Source organism: Ranitomeya variabilis, chromosome 5 (assembly GCF_051348905.1).
Source record: "Ranitomeya variabilis isolate aRanVar5 chromosome 5, aRanVar5.hap1, whole genome shotgun sequence".
Classification (NCBI taxonomy): Eukaryota; Metazoa; Chordata; class Amphibia; order Anura; family Dendrobatidae; genus Ranitomeya; species Ranitomeya variabilis.
The window spans coordinates 21,466,467-21,484,222 of NC_135236.1; the positions used below are offsets into that span (position 1 = coordinate 21,466,467).

Sequence of the window (17,756 nt, forward strand, 5' to 3'; positions counted from 1 at the left end):
TTTCTGAGATTCCTGGTGGCCCGCCTGCCTTATTCTACTCTGAAGATGTCATGTTGGCCAGGACTATGTGTGCTCCTATCCTTCTTCTACAAGTTATTCTGGCGGGCTTGAAGAAGAGGGGCCGTAAAGGGGGGGTACTGTAACAACTCTGCTGGCATCACGGCATGGCCTCACATCTCTCACACTATCTTACCCACTGCTCCAGGCCATGATGTGGTTTCTGTTTTATGCCAGCTCCATGTTCTGTGTCTCTGCTCTCTGCATGCTTCATGGCTTTGTGTATAGGGGGGCGGCGCCTGAACTCTCTGGTTCTTATAGCAATCAGCTGCATCTGTCTAATCTGTTCCTGACCAATTACCAACAGGCCTCCAGTATATAGTGCAGCTCCACCCAGTGTTCTGGGCCTGTGCAATGTGTTTGCTCAGTTAGCGTTTTGCTGCTGAGTTTGCCAGGCCTTGCTCTATGTTACTCCCTCGCTGGAGGCTCTACTCTGTATTTTTGCCTTGGTCTTGTTGTCCGCCCTCCAGGAGGCAGAATATCCTGGTCCCTGTGTCTTTGTCCTTGTCTCTTGTTCCATTGCCTTGTCTGTACTTAGTCTTATCTCCGACTCCTTGTCTGTGGCTTCCTTCCCTGCTGTGTCTTTCCTTGTGTTCTCAGTCTGCTTATGCTCTGCACTCTTGCAGCTCTGCCTGCTCTATACCTTTGTGGCTTTTTCCTCTGATCCGCACTCCTGTGGTTCTGCTCTGTTCATCTCTGCTCCGCTCCCGTTGCAGTGAGAATCTCTTTCTGCAGCTCCTCTCCGCATTCCTTGTGGTTCTGCTCCGTTCATCTCTGCTCTGCTCCTGTTGCTGTAAGAATCTCTTTCTGCAGCTCCTCTCCTCATTCCTTGCGGTTCTACTCCATTCATCTCTGCTCCCGTTGCTGTAAGAATCTCTTTCTGCAGCTCCTCTCCGCTTTCCTTGCGGTTCTGCTCCGTTCATCTCTGCTCCGCACCGGCTGCTGTAAGAATCTCTTGCTGCAGCTCTTCTCCACATTCCTTGTGGTTCTGCTCTGCTTTGCTTTGCTATCTCTTGCTGCTCTACCGCTCCTATCCGCAGCCTTGTGGTTCTCTTCCAGTGTGAACAGGTCCCAACCTGTTCCTTCCATATTTCATATCTGTTCCTGCACCTCCTGTGTGAATAGGTCCCTACCTGTTCCTCCATACTACATTTCCGTACCTGCACCTCTAGTGTGAACAGGTCCCTACCTGTTCCTTCATAAACCACATCAACCAGTCCTGTGTTCTCTGCCGTGCCTTCCTATCCTGTGTTCCTGCCAGTCCAGCCGTTCCTGCCGTGCCTTCCAGTCCTGTGTTCCTGTCGTCTTAGCCAGTCCTGTGTTTCCTGCCAGTCCTGTGTTCCTGCCAGCCCTATGCTCTCTGCCGTGTCTCTGCCAGCCCTGGTCTCAGCCATGCCAGCCTACTCATCTGTGTCTCAGCTGTGCTCTTCTGCCAGTCCTGCCTGATGCCCGCACCAATCCTGGTGTTCCTGTCTCCCAAGTGGGATCAGCAGCCACAGCCAGACACCACCCTGGAGTAGCACCTGGCAGCTGCCTGCTGCACAAGCCTGACCTCACCATCAGGGGCTCCAGTGAAAACCCAGGCAGCTGTCATAGTCACGCCCCTTCCAGGGTAGTCTGATTTGTGGCACAGTGGGGCCACATACCCCCGCGTGCTCACGCCCACCAGTCAGGGCGTGAGCGTGACACCTGCTTCTTCTATCTTCTGCAGCTGAGTTGCAGGCTCAGGGTTTAGTGGGTTTTGCTGGTGAAGCTACTTCCTTAAATAGAGTAGTGCCACTTGTAAAATAAAAGCACCATATCATCCTAATCCATACTGGTTTCCATACAGTGATGTCATCACCTGGTGTTCCAGGGTTTGAATGAGATTATTTTGCTACATAAGCCCTGCATCCAATCAGTGACTACTAATGGTTTCTGATCGCTCACTTCTTCTGGTGTTTAACCCCTTAGTGACAGAGCCAATTTGGTACTTAATGACCGAGCCAATTTTTACAATTCTGACCAGTGTCACTTTAAGAGGTTATAACTCTGGAACGCTTTATCGGATCCCGCTGATTCTGAGATTGTTTTTTCGTGACATATTGTACTTCAAGATAGTGGTAACATTCCTTCGATATTAATTGCGATTATTTATGAAAAAAATGGAAATATGGCGAAAATTTTTAAAATTTTGCAATTTTCAAACTTTGTATTTTTATGCCCTTAAGTCAGAGAACTATGTCACAAAAAATAGTTCATAAATAACGTTTCCCACGTCTACTTTACATCAGCACAATTTTGGAAACAATTTTTTTTTTGTTTGGGAGTTATAAGGGTTAAAAGTTGACCAGCAATTTCTCATTTTTACAACACCATGTTTTTTTTAGGGACCACATCACCTTTGAAGTCATTTTGAGGGGTCTATATGATAGAAAATAACCAAGTGTGACACCATTCTAAAAACTGCACCCCTCAAGCTGCTCAAAACCACATTCAAGAAGTTTATTAACCCTTTACGTACTTCACAGGAACTGAAACAATGTGGAAGAAAAAAATGAACATTTAACTTTTTTTTGCAAACATTTTACTTCAGAACCATTTTTTTTAATTTTCACAAGTGTAAAAACAGAAATTTAACCATAAATTTTGTTGTGCAATTTTTCCTGAGTACGCCGATACCCCATATGTGGAGGTAAACCACTGTTTGGGCGCACCGCAGAGCTTGGAATTGAAGGAGCACCGTTTGACTGTTTCAATGCAGAATTGGCTGGAATTGAGATTGGACGCCATGTCGCGTTTGGAGAGCCCCTAATGTGCCTAAACAGTGGAAACCCCCCACAAGTGACACCATTTTGGAAACTAGACCCCTTAAGGAACTTATCTAGATGTGTGGTGAGCACTTTGAACCCCCAAGTGCTTCACAGAAGTTTATAACGTAGAGCCGTGAAAATAAAAAATCGCATTTGTTTTCACAAAAATGATTTTTTCGCCCACAAATTCTTATTTTCACAAGGGTAACAGGAGAAATTAGACCACAAAAGTTGTTGTGCAATTTCTCCTGAGTACGTCGATACCCCATATGTGGAGGTAAACCACTGTTTGGGCGCACCGCAGAGCTTGGAAGTGAAGGAGCACCGTTTGACTTTTTCAATGCAGAATTGGCTGGAATTGAGATCGGATGCCATGTTGCGTTTGGAGAGCCCCTGATGTGCCTAAACAGTGGAAACCCCCCACAAGTGATACCATTTTGGAAACTAGACCCCTTAAGGAACTTATCTAGATGTGTGGTGAGCACTTTGAACCCCCAAGTGCTTCACAGAAGTTTACAACGTAGAGCCGTGAAAATAAAAAATCACATTTTTTCTACAAAAATGATATTTTTGCCCCAAAATTTTTATTTTCACAAGGGTAACAGGAGAAATTAGACCACAAAAGTTGTTGTGCAATTTCTCCTGAGTACGTCGATACCCCATGTGTGGGGTTAAACCACTGTTTGGGCGCACCGCAGAGCTTGGAAGAGAAGGAGTGTCGTTTTACTTTTTCAATGTAGAATTGGCTGGAATTGAGATCGGACGCCATGTCACGTTTGGAGAGCCGCTGATGTGCCTAAACAGTGGAGTTCCCCCACAAATGACACCATTTTGGAAACTAGACCCCTTAAGGAACTTATCTAGATGTGTGGTGAGCACTTTAAACCCCCAGGTGCTTCACAGAAGTTTATAACGTAGAGCCGTGAAAATAAAAAAATCGCATTTTTTCTACAAAAATGATCTTTTTGCCTCCAAATTTTTATTTTACCAAGGGTAACAGGAGAAAATGGACCCCAGAGGTTGTTGTACAATTTGTCTTGAGTACGCCGACACCCCATATATGGGGGTAAACCACTGTTTGGGCGCATGGCTGAGCTCGGAAGCATAGGAGCGCCATTTGACTTTTCAATGCAAAATTGACTGGAATTGAGATCGGACGCCATGTCGCGTTTGGAGAGCCCCTGATGTGCCTAAACAGTAGAAACCCCCCAAAAGTGACCCCATTTTGGAAACTAGACCCCCCATGGAATTTATCTAGATGTGTAGTGAGAACTTTGAATGCCCAAGTGCATCACAGAAGTTTATAATGCAGTCGTGAAAATAAAAAATATATTTTTTTTAACAATAAAGATTTTTTAGCCCCCAAGTTTTTATTTTCACAAGGGTAACAAGAGAAATTGAACCCCAAAAGTTGTTTTCCAATTTGTCCTGAGTATGCTGGTACCCCATATGTGGGGGTAAACCACTGTTTGGGCGCACGGCAGAGCTCGGAAGGGAAGGAGCGCCATTTTGGAATGCAGACTTTGATAGAATTGTCTGCGGGCGTTATGCTGCGTTTGCAGAGCCACTGATGTACCTAAACAGTAGAAACCCCCCAAAAGTAACCCCATTTTGAAAACTAGACCCCCCAAGGAACTTATCTAGATATGTGGTGAGAACTTTGAATGCCCAAGTGCTTCACAGAAGTTTATAATGCAGAGTAGTGAAAATAAAAAATATTTTTTTTTCCCACAAAAAAGATTTTTTAGCCCCAAAATTTTTATTTTCACAAGGGTAACAAGAGAAATTGGACCCCAAAAGTTGTTGTCCAATTTGTCCTGAGTATGCTGGTACCCCATATGTGGGGGTAAACCACTGTTTTGGCACACGGCAGAGCTCGGAAGAGAAGGAGCGCCATTTTGGAATTCAGACTTTGATAGAATTGTCTGTGGGTGTTATGTTGTGTTTGCAGAGCCCCTGATGTACCTAAACAGTAGAAACCCCCAAAAAGTGACCAAATTTTGGAAACTAGACCCCCTAAGGAACTTATCTAGATATGTGGTGAGAACTTTGAATGCTCAAGTGCTTCACAGAAGTTTATAATGCAGAGTAGCGAAAATAAAAAAATATTTTTTTTTCCCACAAAAAAGATTTTTAGCCCCCAAGTTTTTATTTTCACAAGGTTAACAGGAGAAATTGGACCCCAAAAGTTGTTGTCCAATTTATCCCGAGTACGCTGATGCCCCATATGTGGGGGTAAACCACTGTTTGGGCGCACGGCAGAGCTCAGAAGGGAGGGAGCACCATTTGACTTTTTTAGCGCAAAATTGGCTGTCGTGTTTGGAGACCCCCTGATGTACCTAAACAGTGGAAACCCCAAAATTATAACTCCAACCCTAACTCCAACACACCCCTAACCCTAATCTCAACCCGATCCATAATCCTAATCACAACCCTAATGATAATCACAACCCTAACCCCAAAACAGCCCTAATCTCAACCCTAACCATAACCCTAATCAAAACCCTAAATCCAACACACCCCTAACCCTAATCCCAACTCTAACCCTAACTTTAGCCCCAACCCTAACCCTAACTTTAGCCCCAACCCTAACCATAACTTTAGCCCCGTCGTCACAAAAAGAGTTCAATGTAACCTTTTTTTTGTACGTCGCGTCCGCCATTTCCGCGCATGCGTGGCCGTAACTCTGCCCCCTCCTCCCCAGGACATAGACTGGGCAGCGGATGCATTAAAAAACTGCATCCGCTGCCCACGTTGTGCACAATTTTCACAACGTGCGTCGGTACGTCGGGCCGACGCATTGCGACCGCCCCGTACCGACGCAAGTGTGAAAGAAGCCTAAGGCTACTTTCACACTTGCATCGTACTCGGCCCATCGCAGTGTGTCAGGCCGACATACCGACGCTAGCGTTGTAAGCGCCGCACAACGGGTGCAGCGGATGCTGTTTTTTCAAGGCATCCGCTGCCCCATTGTTAGGTGCGGGGAGGCGGGGGTGGAGTTCCGGCCGTGCATGTGCGGTCGGAAATGGCAGACACGTCGCACAAAAAAGTTACATGTAGCTTTTTTTGTGCCGACGGTCCGCCAAAGCACGACGCATCCGTCGCACGACGGATGCGACGTGTGGCAATCCGTCGCAATGCGTCGCTAATGCAAGCCAATGGAGAAAAAACGCATCCTGCAAGCACTTTTGCAGGATGCGTTTTTTCTCCAACGACGCATTGCGACGGAAGCCAAAAAACGCTAGTGTGAAAGTAGCCTAACCCTAGCTCTAACCCTAGCTCTAACCTTAACCCTAAATTTAGCCCTAACCCTAACCCTAACCCTAGCCCTAACTCTAGCCCTAACCCTAGCCCTAACCCTAAATTTAGCCCCAACCCTAACCCTAACCCTAACCCTAACCCTAACCCTAGCCCTAGCCCTAACCCTAACTCTAACCCTAACCCTAACCCTAATTATAGCCCCAACTCGTCTCTCCTGCCGGCCAGCAGATGGCAGCAGATGGCGGGCGCACTGCGCATGCGCCCGCCATAAGGAAAAAGCCGGCCGGCAGGAGGAGACAGAAGAGGACCCAGGGACACCAGGTGAGTATGTTAGCGTCCCCGAATCCCCCTATTTCTCTGTCCTCTGATGTGCGATCACATCAGAGGACAGAGAATTACAGATCGCTTTTTTTTTTTTTTTTTTTTGCGGTCGCCGGTTAACTGTTAATTACCGGCGATCGCAAAACAGGGGTCGGTGAAAACTGACCCCGATCATGTTCTTTGGGGTCTCGGCTACCCCCGGCAGCCGAGACCCCAAAGAACTTTCGGGTGCCGGGCGGCGGGCACACTGCGCGTGCGCCCGCCATTTTTTCCCGAAAAAAGATGGCGGCGCCCATCGGGAGCCACGAGGAGCACCGGGGGAGGTAGGTAAGTATCGGGGGGCTATTGGGGGCCATCGGGGACCACATTTCTCTGTCCTCCGATGTGCGATCACATCGGAGGACAGAGAAATTAAACGGCAAATTGCGTTTTTTTTTTTTTGTTGCGACAGCCGGTAAACGGTTAATTACCGGCGATCGCAACTCGGGGGTCGGTAAAAACCCCCCGAATCATGTTCTCTGGGGTCTCGGCTACCCTCGGCAACCGAGACCCCAGAGAAAATCCGACTCTGGGGGGCGCTATTCACTTTTTCCACAGCGCCGTTAATTAACGGCGCTGTGGTTTAAGTACCCTTAGCGGCCGCCGTTAAAAGGCGTATCGGCGGTCGTTAAGGGGTTAAAGTTCACACTTTGTATTTAAGCTTAAGCAAATGGAAGTGGAGAGAGCCTAATAGCTGACACTGACTGGCTGCAGGGTTTACGTGGTATAATCATGCAACTCGAGCCCCGAGAGATCTGATACCAACAACTCTGGAATATGGTGACTATAGAATATTTTTTATCTTACTAGAAAGGAGTACTTTTTTTTAAATAGAAATTGTCTGGGCAGTGGGAAACCTCTTTAATCCCTCGACCAAAACTGTGCCACTAACTATACACCTGTCTCCAATCTTCCCTTCATCTCTAAACTATTCGAATGCCCGGTCCACTCCCGTCTTATCCGCTATCTCTAAGATAACTTTTCTCGACCCTCTTCAATCTGGTTTCCGCTCTTTAGACTCTACTGAAACTGCCCTCACTAAAGTTTCTAATGATCTACTAACAGCTGAAACTAATGGTCACTATTCTGTCATGGGGAGCCTAGGTAGGCAGGAGCTAAAAACCCAGGCCCCTGCAATTTCCCTTAGACTAGGGAAACCCTGACTGACCCTCTCCCAGAGTTTACACTGATGGTGTGCATATCTGGGCCTCCACCCTCGCCCTGTCTCCTGTTTCAACCCTAGGCTGAAACCACCACCCACCACCCAGTGAAGAGACCACACACCAATACCCACAGTAAGCACAGACAAGGATAACGGAAAATATGCACCATGCCGCAGTCACACAGGAATACACTATAAGTGCGCAGGGCAAAACAAATACAAATATAGGAAGGAGAAAATAAGACAAAGGGAAATACACCACCAGATACGATACTCCTTCTCCTAGACCACCACTCCAGACTGAGATAACCAAGCACAAGACAGAAGCTATAATCGGCGACGCCCAAAGCCCAGCAAAACTATTTAAAGGCAGTGGGCGTGACTCAGCCTTCAACCCGAGTACCAGCCAGATTAACCCCGGATAATCTGGATCAAATCTAACCGGCGCCACTGAGCATATAGTGGACGAATGAGGAATTACTGCTGACTGTCGGACGCCCTAGTGTGAACAGCGTCCGACATGACAGTACTCCGCCTTCTATGAGGGACCTCAGGGCCCACACGACTTATAGTACCCGGCTTGTCCGGATTGCGGCGGTGAAACATACTGACCAGCTGGTCCGCATGTATGTCCGAAGCTGATACCCAAGAACTCTCCTCCGGCCCATAACCATGCCAGTGTACCAAGTACTGTAATGTGCGGCGCAACACACGAGAGTCAACCACCTTGGAGACTTCAAACTCTAAATTGCCATCCACCAAGACTGGAGGAGGCATCGGCACCGTGTCCACAGAACCCCCACCTTTTTTAATAACGATCTGTGGAACACGTTGTGAATCTTATATACCGAAGGGAGCTCCAATCGGTAAGCTACCAGGTTAACAATGGCGGCGACCCTAAATGGACCAATAAACCTAGGACCTAATTTAAGGGATGGTATTTTAAGTCTTATCTTTTTTGTGGACAACCACACCCAGTCACCCACACTCAGGTCCAGACCTGGCACACGTCTACTGTCAGCTACATGTTTGTACCTTGCACCCACGCACAACAAGCGCTGTTTCACTTTCCTCCAGACGGATGACAGTTGTGCTCCTAACATGTCCTCCTTCGGAACGCCGGAAGAGCCCCCCTGACCAGGAGGTTCAGCAGCGGTCAGAATCGGATAAGACAAAGTCAGAAAGCAGATGCGAGTCCAAATACAAGCCAAGTCAGGTTCACACGCAGAACTATAGCTGAAACTGCCAGCAGGATTCATGGGAACTAAATAGCAAACCTGAACCCAGAATGAGGCAGAGCAAAGTTAACCCTTGACATGATCCACCTGGAAAAAGGGCAGACAGGATTAAACTCTGGAACGAATCATGACAGTACTCTTCTCTCAAGGGGGGCCACCGGACCCGCAGGATAACTAGCGTGAAATGCCTGTGGAACTCGTGGGACCGATCTTCGGTGACATTTTTTATCAACCGAAACTCATTTTGAACGGCCTAGATCTTAAGATCAAGTTATCAAGAAATAAGGATGCATTTTGCCTTATGACCGCCGAGCAGGAACAGTTTAAGGTTCAGATCGTAAACGCGGCCCTCTATGTAAAAAGAGTACAAGTCTCTCCCGCCGTCAGGATCGGTCACAGCCAAGCTCTTCTAGCAAGCCCCGCTAAATACGCTCTAGACAGAGCCTGTTTGAAAGTCTATAGCATCCCCGGAGGAACGAGAAATAGTAATCACGAAAATCTTTTTCTGGGACAGATACCAAAAACTGTGATTCTATGCTTTGTGGACAATGAGGCCTTCAGCGGAAGTTATCAGAGAAACCCGCTTTGTTTTCACCACTATCGGATCAATCACGCGGCTCTGTATTTGGATGGACAACAGATTCCCGCCAAGCCGTTTCACCCTCATTTTGATGCTGAACATGCTGTGAGGGAATATATGGTGCTCGTTCACATCTCCGGAAAACAAAAAGCAGACGTCGGATTAAGTGTAGACCGTGACGATTTTATGAGCGGCTACACTTTCTTCGCGTTCGATTTGTCGCCAGATCAGGAACCGAGCGCTCACTTTTCGCTCATTAAAACGGGCAACCAACGGGCCGAAATTCATTTTGCGGATGCCACACCCCACACAGTGAATATGATCGTTTATGCGGTCAACACGGCCGTACTGGAGATTAGCCATCGTCGAGAAGTCCTATACGACTTTAATTAAACTTTTGTGTCTCCACCGCGGCCTTCGTCTATAATGAATACCGTGCAACTGACAGGCCTTTTGCGATGAAATTCCGTTACTTGAAGTATGTTTGCGGCGTATTTCCCTGCGACCTCTTACCGCGCCGCATTATCCGGCGTAGACCTAGCGCCTATATCGTCAACACAGATTCTTCGGAAGAACCCGGTACGCATTGGCTACTTATTATTTTATGCAGGAACAAATCCTTATTTTTTGACAGTTACGGGTTACAACCTGATGCCGCCGTATTTCCGAAGACTATTATACAATTTTTAAGAAGAAACACATTGTCGTATTGTTATCAGAACCGCCAGCTGCAAGACTCTATTTCAAGTTTTTGCGGTCAATTTTGTATTTACGTGTTGTATCACGTCGCTGCGGGAATGACTTTGAAGAGAGTACTGAAAAAGTTTACAAATGATTTAAAACGTAATGATCGTCTAGTTGCCTCTTTTGTACAAAATCTTTCTAACTCTTTTACGATTTTACATATGCCATTATGCTGCTATAATCAGGCTTGCAAACCTCCCTGCACAACATGATCTTGCTCTGTTTCTGTTATATTACTAAAGTGTTTTTATACCGTTATTTCATTTTTTGTAATGCGTACTATACATTGCTTAGATCTAATTATTTCTCGTTCAATAAGTCATTCAGACTATTTTGGTATGTCTGTTAATACGACACACTGGTGTCAACAGTTTGTTGAAAATCTTGTTTAGCCGCGTCCTCTAGCTAAAAATGCCTGAAGATAAAGAAAGATGTGCTTGCTAGCTAAAACTGGTTGAGCGAAACTGGAACTATAATACAAATCCCCTTCTTCATTTCTTTAAATATTAGCTTTGAAATGACTGTATTGTAACCTATAGGCGTGTTTGTATATCGCTGTATTTTTTAGATCTATTTACGCCTTTTTCATTTCATGATTTGTGTATACCTCTACGTGAAGCTACAATAAATGTATTTTATTTTTAAGCGCTGTTTTTATTACGTCATTATTATGAACCTTGGAATCCTGAGACTTCCTTCTCACACAAAACACGTCTTGACAAGTTTTCCTACACACCCTGGAGGGCTATGAACTCTACAGCCGGCTGTCATTAACCCTTGGACTGGATTCTCACACAAAACATGTCAAGACATGTTTTTTCATACACACTGGAGAGGTTTAGACAGGAGGTGGGGCGGACTCGGTCTCTCCACCTATCAATGAATGCCACATAAGCCCACAAGATGGGCGGCGAATGGGCGGACATGGGGGACGTAACAGAGGCTGAACAGGGTGGCTTCCAGGGCGGGGACGGAACTGACGTAACAGGTATTGACACACTCAGGGCGGCTTCTGGGGCGGGCACGGAACTGACGTCACACATAGTGACACACAGAGGGGCGGAGAGTAGGCGGTAAATGGGGAGGAGAGGGGTTATGACCGGAAGTGGGGTGGGGTTAGTGCTAGAAGTTATCAAAAAGGGGCGGGACACCTGTCAAAAACCGGAAGTCGGCATTTTGACGAGAGGGGGTGCTCTTAATACTACTCACAGGGTGCTGGTGGCAAATTTTCCAATCTTGGTGTTCTGTGGGTGGCAAATGCCAAGCATCCTGCACAGTGTTGGGCTGTGAGCACAACCCCCATCTGTGGATGAAGAACCATCATACCATCCTCATGGGGTCGGTTTCTAACCATTTGTGCAGACACATGCACATTTGTGGCCTGCTGGAGGTCATTTTGCAGGGCTCTGGCAGTGCTCCTCTTGTTCCACACTGCACAATGGTGGAGGTAGCGGTCCTGCTGCTGGGTTGTTGCCCTCCTACGGCCCCCTCCACATCTCCTGGTGTACTGGCCTGTCTCCTGTTAGCGTCTCCAGCCTCTGGACACTACACCGACAGACACAGCAAACCTTCTTGCCACAGCTCGCATTGATGTGCCATCCTGGATGAGCTGCACTACCTGAGCCATTTGTGTGGGTTGCAGAGTCCGTCTCATTCTACCACAAGTGTGAAAGCACAACCAACATTCAAAAGTGACCAAAACATCAGCCAGAAAGCATTGGTGCTGAGATGTGGTCTGTGGTCCCCACCTGCAGAACCACTCCTTTATTGAGGTTGTCTTGTTAATTGCCAATAATTTCCATCTGTTGTTGTTGTTAGGGTTGGCGGAATGCACCGAATATATTTATTAGATGGGATTGGTGCGTTCACAACCCGGGATCCACCATGCAGGAAAGAACCTGCTGCTAAGTAAATGGCGGCACTATATGGCGGTATGAACCAGCTCTGTTAGCTTCACAGAGTGGCCGAGAAAGCAAAGCTCTGTGCCCTGTTAGACTTTCACAGAGGCACAGGCTAACTACCCAAATGAGAGCAGTCAGTGGTCAGGCATGCACACAACACTCCTCGCCGGAGGTGCCAGCATTCTAGGGGCTTATTTCAACCGGGTCCCTGAACACATTCAAACACATGACCACACTGGCGCAAAGCACATAACTTAGGAAGATACTAGCGCATGGCCGTGCAGCCATGCGAGCCTTAAATAGCTGCAGCACTTACAGGGCCTTCCTAGAAGGACCAATGAGAGACTGCCACAGAGCCTGCACACCTACAGGACCTTCCTAGAAGGACCAATAGATTTGGCTGCAGTACCTGAGAATGAGACCCTTGATCTCCACTGAGAGATCTTACCCTGGGCATGCTCAGTGTGTGCAAAGCAGGACTTAGTCCCAGAAAAGCCTGCTCACCGCAGATCAGTGCAGGGTACAACAGCAGAGCCTGGAGAGGCAGCAATAACCCTTTGCACAGTATCAGATTCAGTGAGACGCTGGAACCAACATCTCCGCTGAGCAGGCTCCACTGCGGCTGATGCAGAATGGGAGACCGCAGCAGACACGGATCGATATTCCCCCTGTGCAGCACAGGAAACTCGTCACCTAACAGTTGTCTATTCTTTTTGCACAACAGTATGTGAAATTGATTGTCAATCAGTGTTGCTTCCTAAGTGGACAGTTTCATCTCACAGAACTTTGATTTACTTGGAGTTATATTCTGTTGTTTAAGTATTCCCTTTATTTTTTTGAGCAGAGTATATAAGAATGAAAAGAGAGGTGAGAATACTCTGAAAGAGTAGAAACTTCGTTTAATATGTTCACATAGTAACTGATATCTACTTACCGGTATGTGCCGCCAGTTATGATGGGGGGTAATCACTTCTACTGGATCCTGGTTTAGCTGATAAAATAATATAATATGTTCTAAATATTTAGTAAATGACACAATAACTAATTAGAACATGTTATATAATAAATATCAATAGAACCTTCATCAACAACGAAACGGCAACATAAATTCTAAAGATAATTGTAAGGTTTATGTTTTTACCACTGAAGAATGCAGAGAAAGACATTTTGTGATGTCAGGACTCCAATCAATATTTGTCTTATCAGTAGAGTTGGTGTGAATCAATTCGCACAACCAGTCCTTCATCACAGTAATCTGAGTACATTGGATAGGAGCCATGAAGGTAGGTCCTTATGTGAATGACATTCATGGCACTTCTACAGAACAGCTGGTTTGGTGTGATGTCACATGGGCATCACTTGGCAAATATAATACCTCGTTAATCAAAAAAAAGAGCCACGGCTGCCATCAGGTAAGAGGCAGTTCTCAGGACTCCTGTGCAGTGGCCACAGATTACTGACATGGGCAATGGACAACCATCATGCGTATAACATTGATACCTTATTGCACAGTTTACAGACAATGTCGTCTTCTGTCATCTCAGTATTACTTATCGGTGACATTCCAGATCCTTGACTTCTTTCTGTAAATAATGAAAAACATAGTCAGTCATTTTAAGAGAATGAGGGCTATTTTACAGACATGAGCAAATCAATCAGTTGTGAATCCAGCAAATTTTAACAATATGAGATTTGGTTCATTAGGGTCACATTGCAGTAGATTGATCACATGACCTTGGGCATGTCTGGGTGAGCATTCAAAAAATGATTTACATCTATCACATCACATACTATAGCACAGATAATCAAGAAGTACTATCATAGCCTGCATAAAATCCGAGGCAGGGAATACAGCAGCCATTTTGTGCTTCATTTTCGCCTTTGATTAGGTGAGTGCAATTATATAAGCATGCAATTTACACCTAGTTTCTACTGCACTTAGATCATACGCGGCGTCGTTCCCTTTTGTTGCCCCCTATCCTCAGAGTTGTTTGGATTCATTGTTGCTTTGTAATTCTTGTATATTTTTTGTCATCTGAATAGCCAATGAGCTCTCAGCATTTAGAGGACACTGCTAAATTAGATGCTACATAGAGATTATTAATATTATTTATTATTATAGCGCCATTCATTCCATAGTGCTTTCCATTTGAGGAGGGGTATACATAATAAAAGACAAGTGCAATAATTTTAATCAATACAAGTCATGACTGGTACATAAGGAGAGAGATGAGCAAATTTATTTCAGCAGAACTTAACTTTCTTGAAATTTTACAAATTGCATTCTCCAGAATATGCGTGTTTTCCAATTGTCTCTAAGGCTATGTGCACACATTGCAGATTTGACTGTGGAATTTTCTGTGCAGATTCTGCATTTCTTGGCAGAAAACGCAGGTCAGAATCTGCACCTTTTTTTGGTCTGTGCAGACGTTGCAGATTTCTTCCTTTTTTTACCCTTGCAGATTTCTATTATGGAATGGGTGCAGAAACGCAGCAGATCTGCACAAAGAATTGACATGCCCCTTCTTTGAGTAAAAAGATGTCCGACAGCACTCACTTACTGGGGTGCCCGTTCAAAGTCCAGGGAACCTTCCAGGACAAACAAGTAGCTTCAAACAAAGGGATCACAGCGCTCCATCCAGATGTAATAATTTCAAAAAGGTAGGTTTATTATGCCATCAAAGCAACATTTCGACCTAACAGGTCTTTATCAAGCATAAAAAAGATAAAAAGGGCCGGCCTTAAATAGTGTGGATCCCACGCAGGGCACCAATCACCATCCGGCCGCCACCCACAGAATATACATAATATATCAGTGTACAAAACAGACATCAAACATCTATACATTAAAAATCAACTAGCGTCGATACATATACTAACAATCAAGTGCAAAAATACTTCACAATTTACAAAAAAACAACAAATGTACACAAACCACTGTGCAATCCACTTCGTGCATTTCGGGTTGTCATGGAGATATTCACCAATCCGCATAGAGCACAGAACCGGGCCAATTGAATATCACCCGGCTCACCGCCAAAATATATCCAGAGCCTATCAGCGGTCCCAGAACAATTGGTCCCATCGATGTCTCCAATTAAAATGGTCGTAACTACCTCCCAGTGAGCACCACTGACTTACATCATCATCCGGCGTCCTGACCTGGTCATCAAACAGCGACGATGAGATTGCGCAGGCGCACCGCAAACCGGAAGCGTCCACACCATCAGAACGAGATGTGGACCAACCAGCGATACCGTCCACCCACTCCAAACCCACCGCATCATGTGACACAGGTCAGAACCGGTCACCAAGGCAACATACAAACATCTCCACAACTCCGGCAGATTCTACAGGAAGGAAAATCCCTCGTAAATTGGAAGAATCCAATCTCATACACCCGAATCCTATACTACACAATATATAAAAACAATCATTACTTTATAAAGAATACATATAAATGTGCACTATTAAGCAACAGTCGGGGGGCATAAGGAGGGGAACCAAAGGGAGATTACAAAACAATATATGGATACTCAATCCTAAATATCATTCCCAGGTATCCCATTCCTCCTGACGACCGACTGTAGCCATCCCATCTAAAAAAAGAAAAAAAGAAGAAAAAATCAATACATATACTAAACAGATGTCAAATTTAAAAACAAATACCAATGAATGACCCCATATCATATACTATCCTAGTTAGAAAACACAGGTATGTAAATTGAAATCAATATTTAGGCCCTTTGGTTGTAAAGACACCAATGTATAAATCCATCGCAGTTCCTTCTTTTTTTAAATTTGTAATCTGTCACCACCCCTCCTGAGAGCCGGGACACTGTCTATCACCCTGAACCTAAGTTGGTTCACTGAATGTCTGTTTTCAATAAAGTAATAAAGTTTTTAATGTATAGATGTTTGATGTCTGTTTTGTACACTGATATATTATGTATATTCTGTGGGTGGCGGCCGGATGGTGATTGGTGCCCTGCGTGGTATCCACACTATTTAAGGCCGGCCCTTTTTATCTTTTTTATGCTTGATAAAGACCTGTTAGGTCGAAATGTTGCTTTGATGGCATAATAAAGCTACCTTTTTGAAATTATTACATCTGGATGGAGCGCTGTGATCCCTTTGTTTGATGCCCCTTCTTTGAATCTGCTGTGTTTTCTGTGTGGAGTTTTCCGCACCATTAGCACAGCATTTTTTATTCCCATTGATTTACATTGTACTGTAAATCACTTGCGGATCTGCAGCGTTTCTGCGCAGAAAAAAAACTGCAGATCTGCAGGAAATCTGCAACATGTGCACATACCCTTATAAGTCATCTTTGGTTTGGAGAATATAGTTAGAGTGCCAGAGGCTTGAGGCCTTATTCCATTTTGCACATACTGTAGTATCCATATTCCTTCAGAGGGAGTTTCAGAATCTACAGATGAGGGATCTCATTAACTTACTAAAAATTAACTTTTGATCAAATATTTAAGAGAATGATAACAGGAAAAAAGTTGAGCACAGAACAGACAAACATTTATTCACACTATAAAAATCTCTGTGTAGATAAGGTGCTCACTGCTATTAGTATTTTCAGCCGCTTGCAAAGATTACTGTATATACTCGAATATAAGCCGAGAATTTCATCCCATTTTTTTAGGCTGAAATTGCCCCTCTCGGCTTATAATCGAGTCATACCTGCATACTGCGTGGCTTGCCTTTCGGGTCCTGAGGTGGAGGTCCTGGCGTGCGGTGGGTAGGAAGGTGGGCTGGTAGCAGCCGCAGCACAGCAGGGATGCAGAGGAGCTGCACAGAGCCAGGGAACTCCCCGGCCGGTGGCGTTCCTGGATACGAGCAAGCAAGGGAAAAGATAGCCTGCGGGGATGCCTGGCGTGTGACATCACAGAGGCTACGGAGCGGCACTGGGACCTAAAAGGTTACCGACGCATTTTGAAGGAGCTGCATCCTTCTTCATCAGGTACCCTGGTCCCTGACGTGAATGGTGAGTGCCCCATGCAAGAAATTTCGGTATTGCAGTATTTTTTGCAAACCGATTAAAAAAAATAAAATCATAATTAAGGCTGAAATTTTTGACTTTCAAAAGATTCAACATCTTTACTGGAGACAGAGAAATAAAGGTGCAGCAATAGAAACATGTTACATTTACACTTACTGTGAGGTTCTGAAACTTTTATGTCTTTGATGACTCTGGGATTGTGCTTATACAAAGTTTGATTAACCTTCTCCTCGCCATCATCATCCGAGTCTCTGATTCCACCAAACAGAAGTTTTACCACATCCCTCGTATCTGACATTCTCATGATATTATCACGTTTCTCTTCTCCCAGCACACCATTTTGGCACAAATTGATTACAAGTGAATTTACAATCATTGTTCTTTCAATCAGATCTGGTTAGTGTTTGTCTATAAAGAGAGCGCCAGCTGTGGAGACAAGAAACGTAAGAAGATCAGCAGTGTGATATTATGCTTGAAGCCGCAGTAGTGCAGGTTATATTAGTGATGTCAGGGGAAAAGTATGATCAGTCTTTGCAGTAATATGAGTAAGTAATTACAATAATGTCAATACAGATTATAAAATATATCACCAGGAAATCTCTGCACTTGAGGAGCTTTCTGAACTACTTAGCGCATACCTCTTGTAACTT

The 17,756-nt window shown here is 45.1% G+C and overlaps 2 protein-coding genes across 2 annotated transcripts; one reads left to right on the top strand and one right to left on the bottom strand.

The window, feature by feature from the left end:
- Nucleotides 1–9,054: 9,054 nt before the first annotated feature.
- Nucleotides 9,055–9,843, top strand: LOC143774710 (uncharacterized protein F54H12.2-like). The gene has a single exon (XM_077262474.1). It carries the CDS (start codon nucleotides 9,055–9,057, stop codon nucleotides 9,841–9,843), a length of 789 nt encoding a protein of 262 aa, XP_077118589.1.
- Nucleotides 9,844–10,582: 739 nt separating this feature from the next.
- Nucleotides 10,583–17,427, bottom strand: LOC143774711 (uncharacterized). The gene is made up of 4 exons (XM_077262475.1): nucleotides 17,263–17,427; nucleotides 13,596–13,678; nucleotides 13,030–13,086; nucleotides 10,583–10,609 (listed from the first exon to the last, which is right to left on the bottom strand). Exons 1-4 carry the CDS (start codon nucleotides 17,408–17,410, stop codon nucleotides 10,583–10,585), a joined length of 315 nt encoding a protein of 104 aa, XP_077118590.1. The 5' UTR covers nucleotides 17,411–17,427.
- Nucleotides 17,428–17,756: the final 329 nt, after the last annotated feature.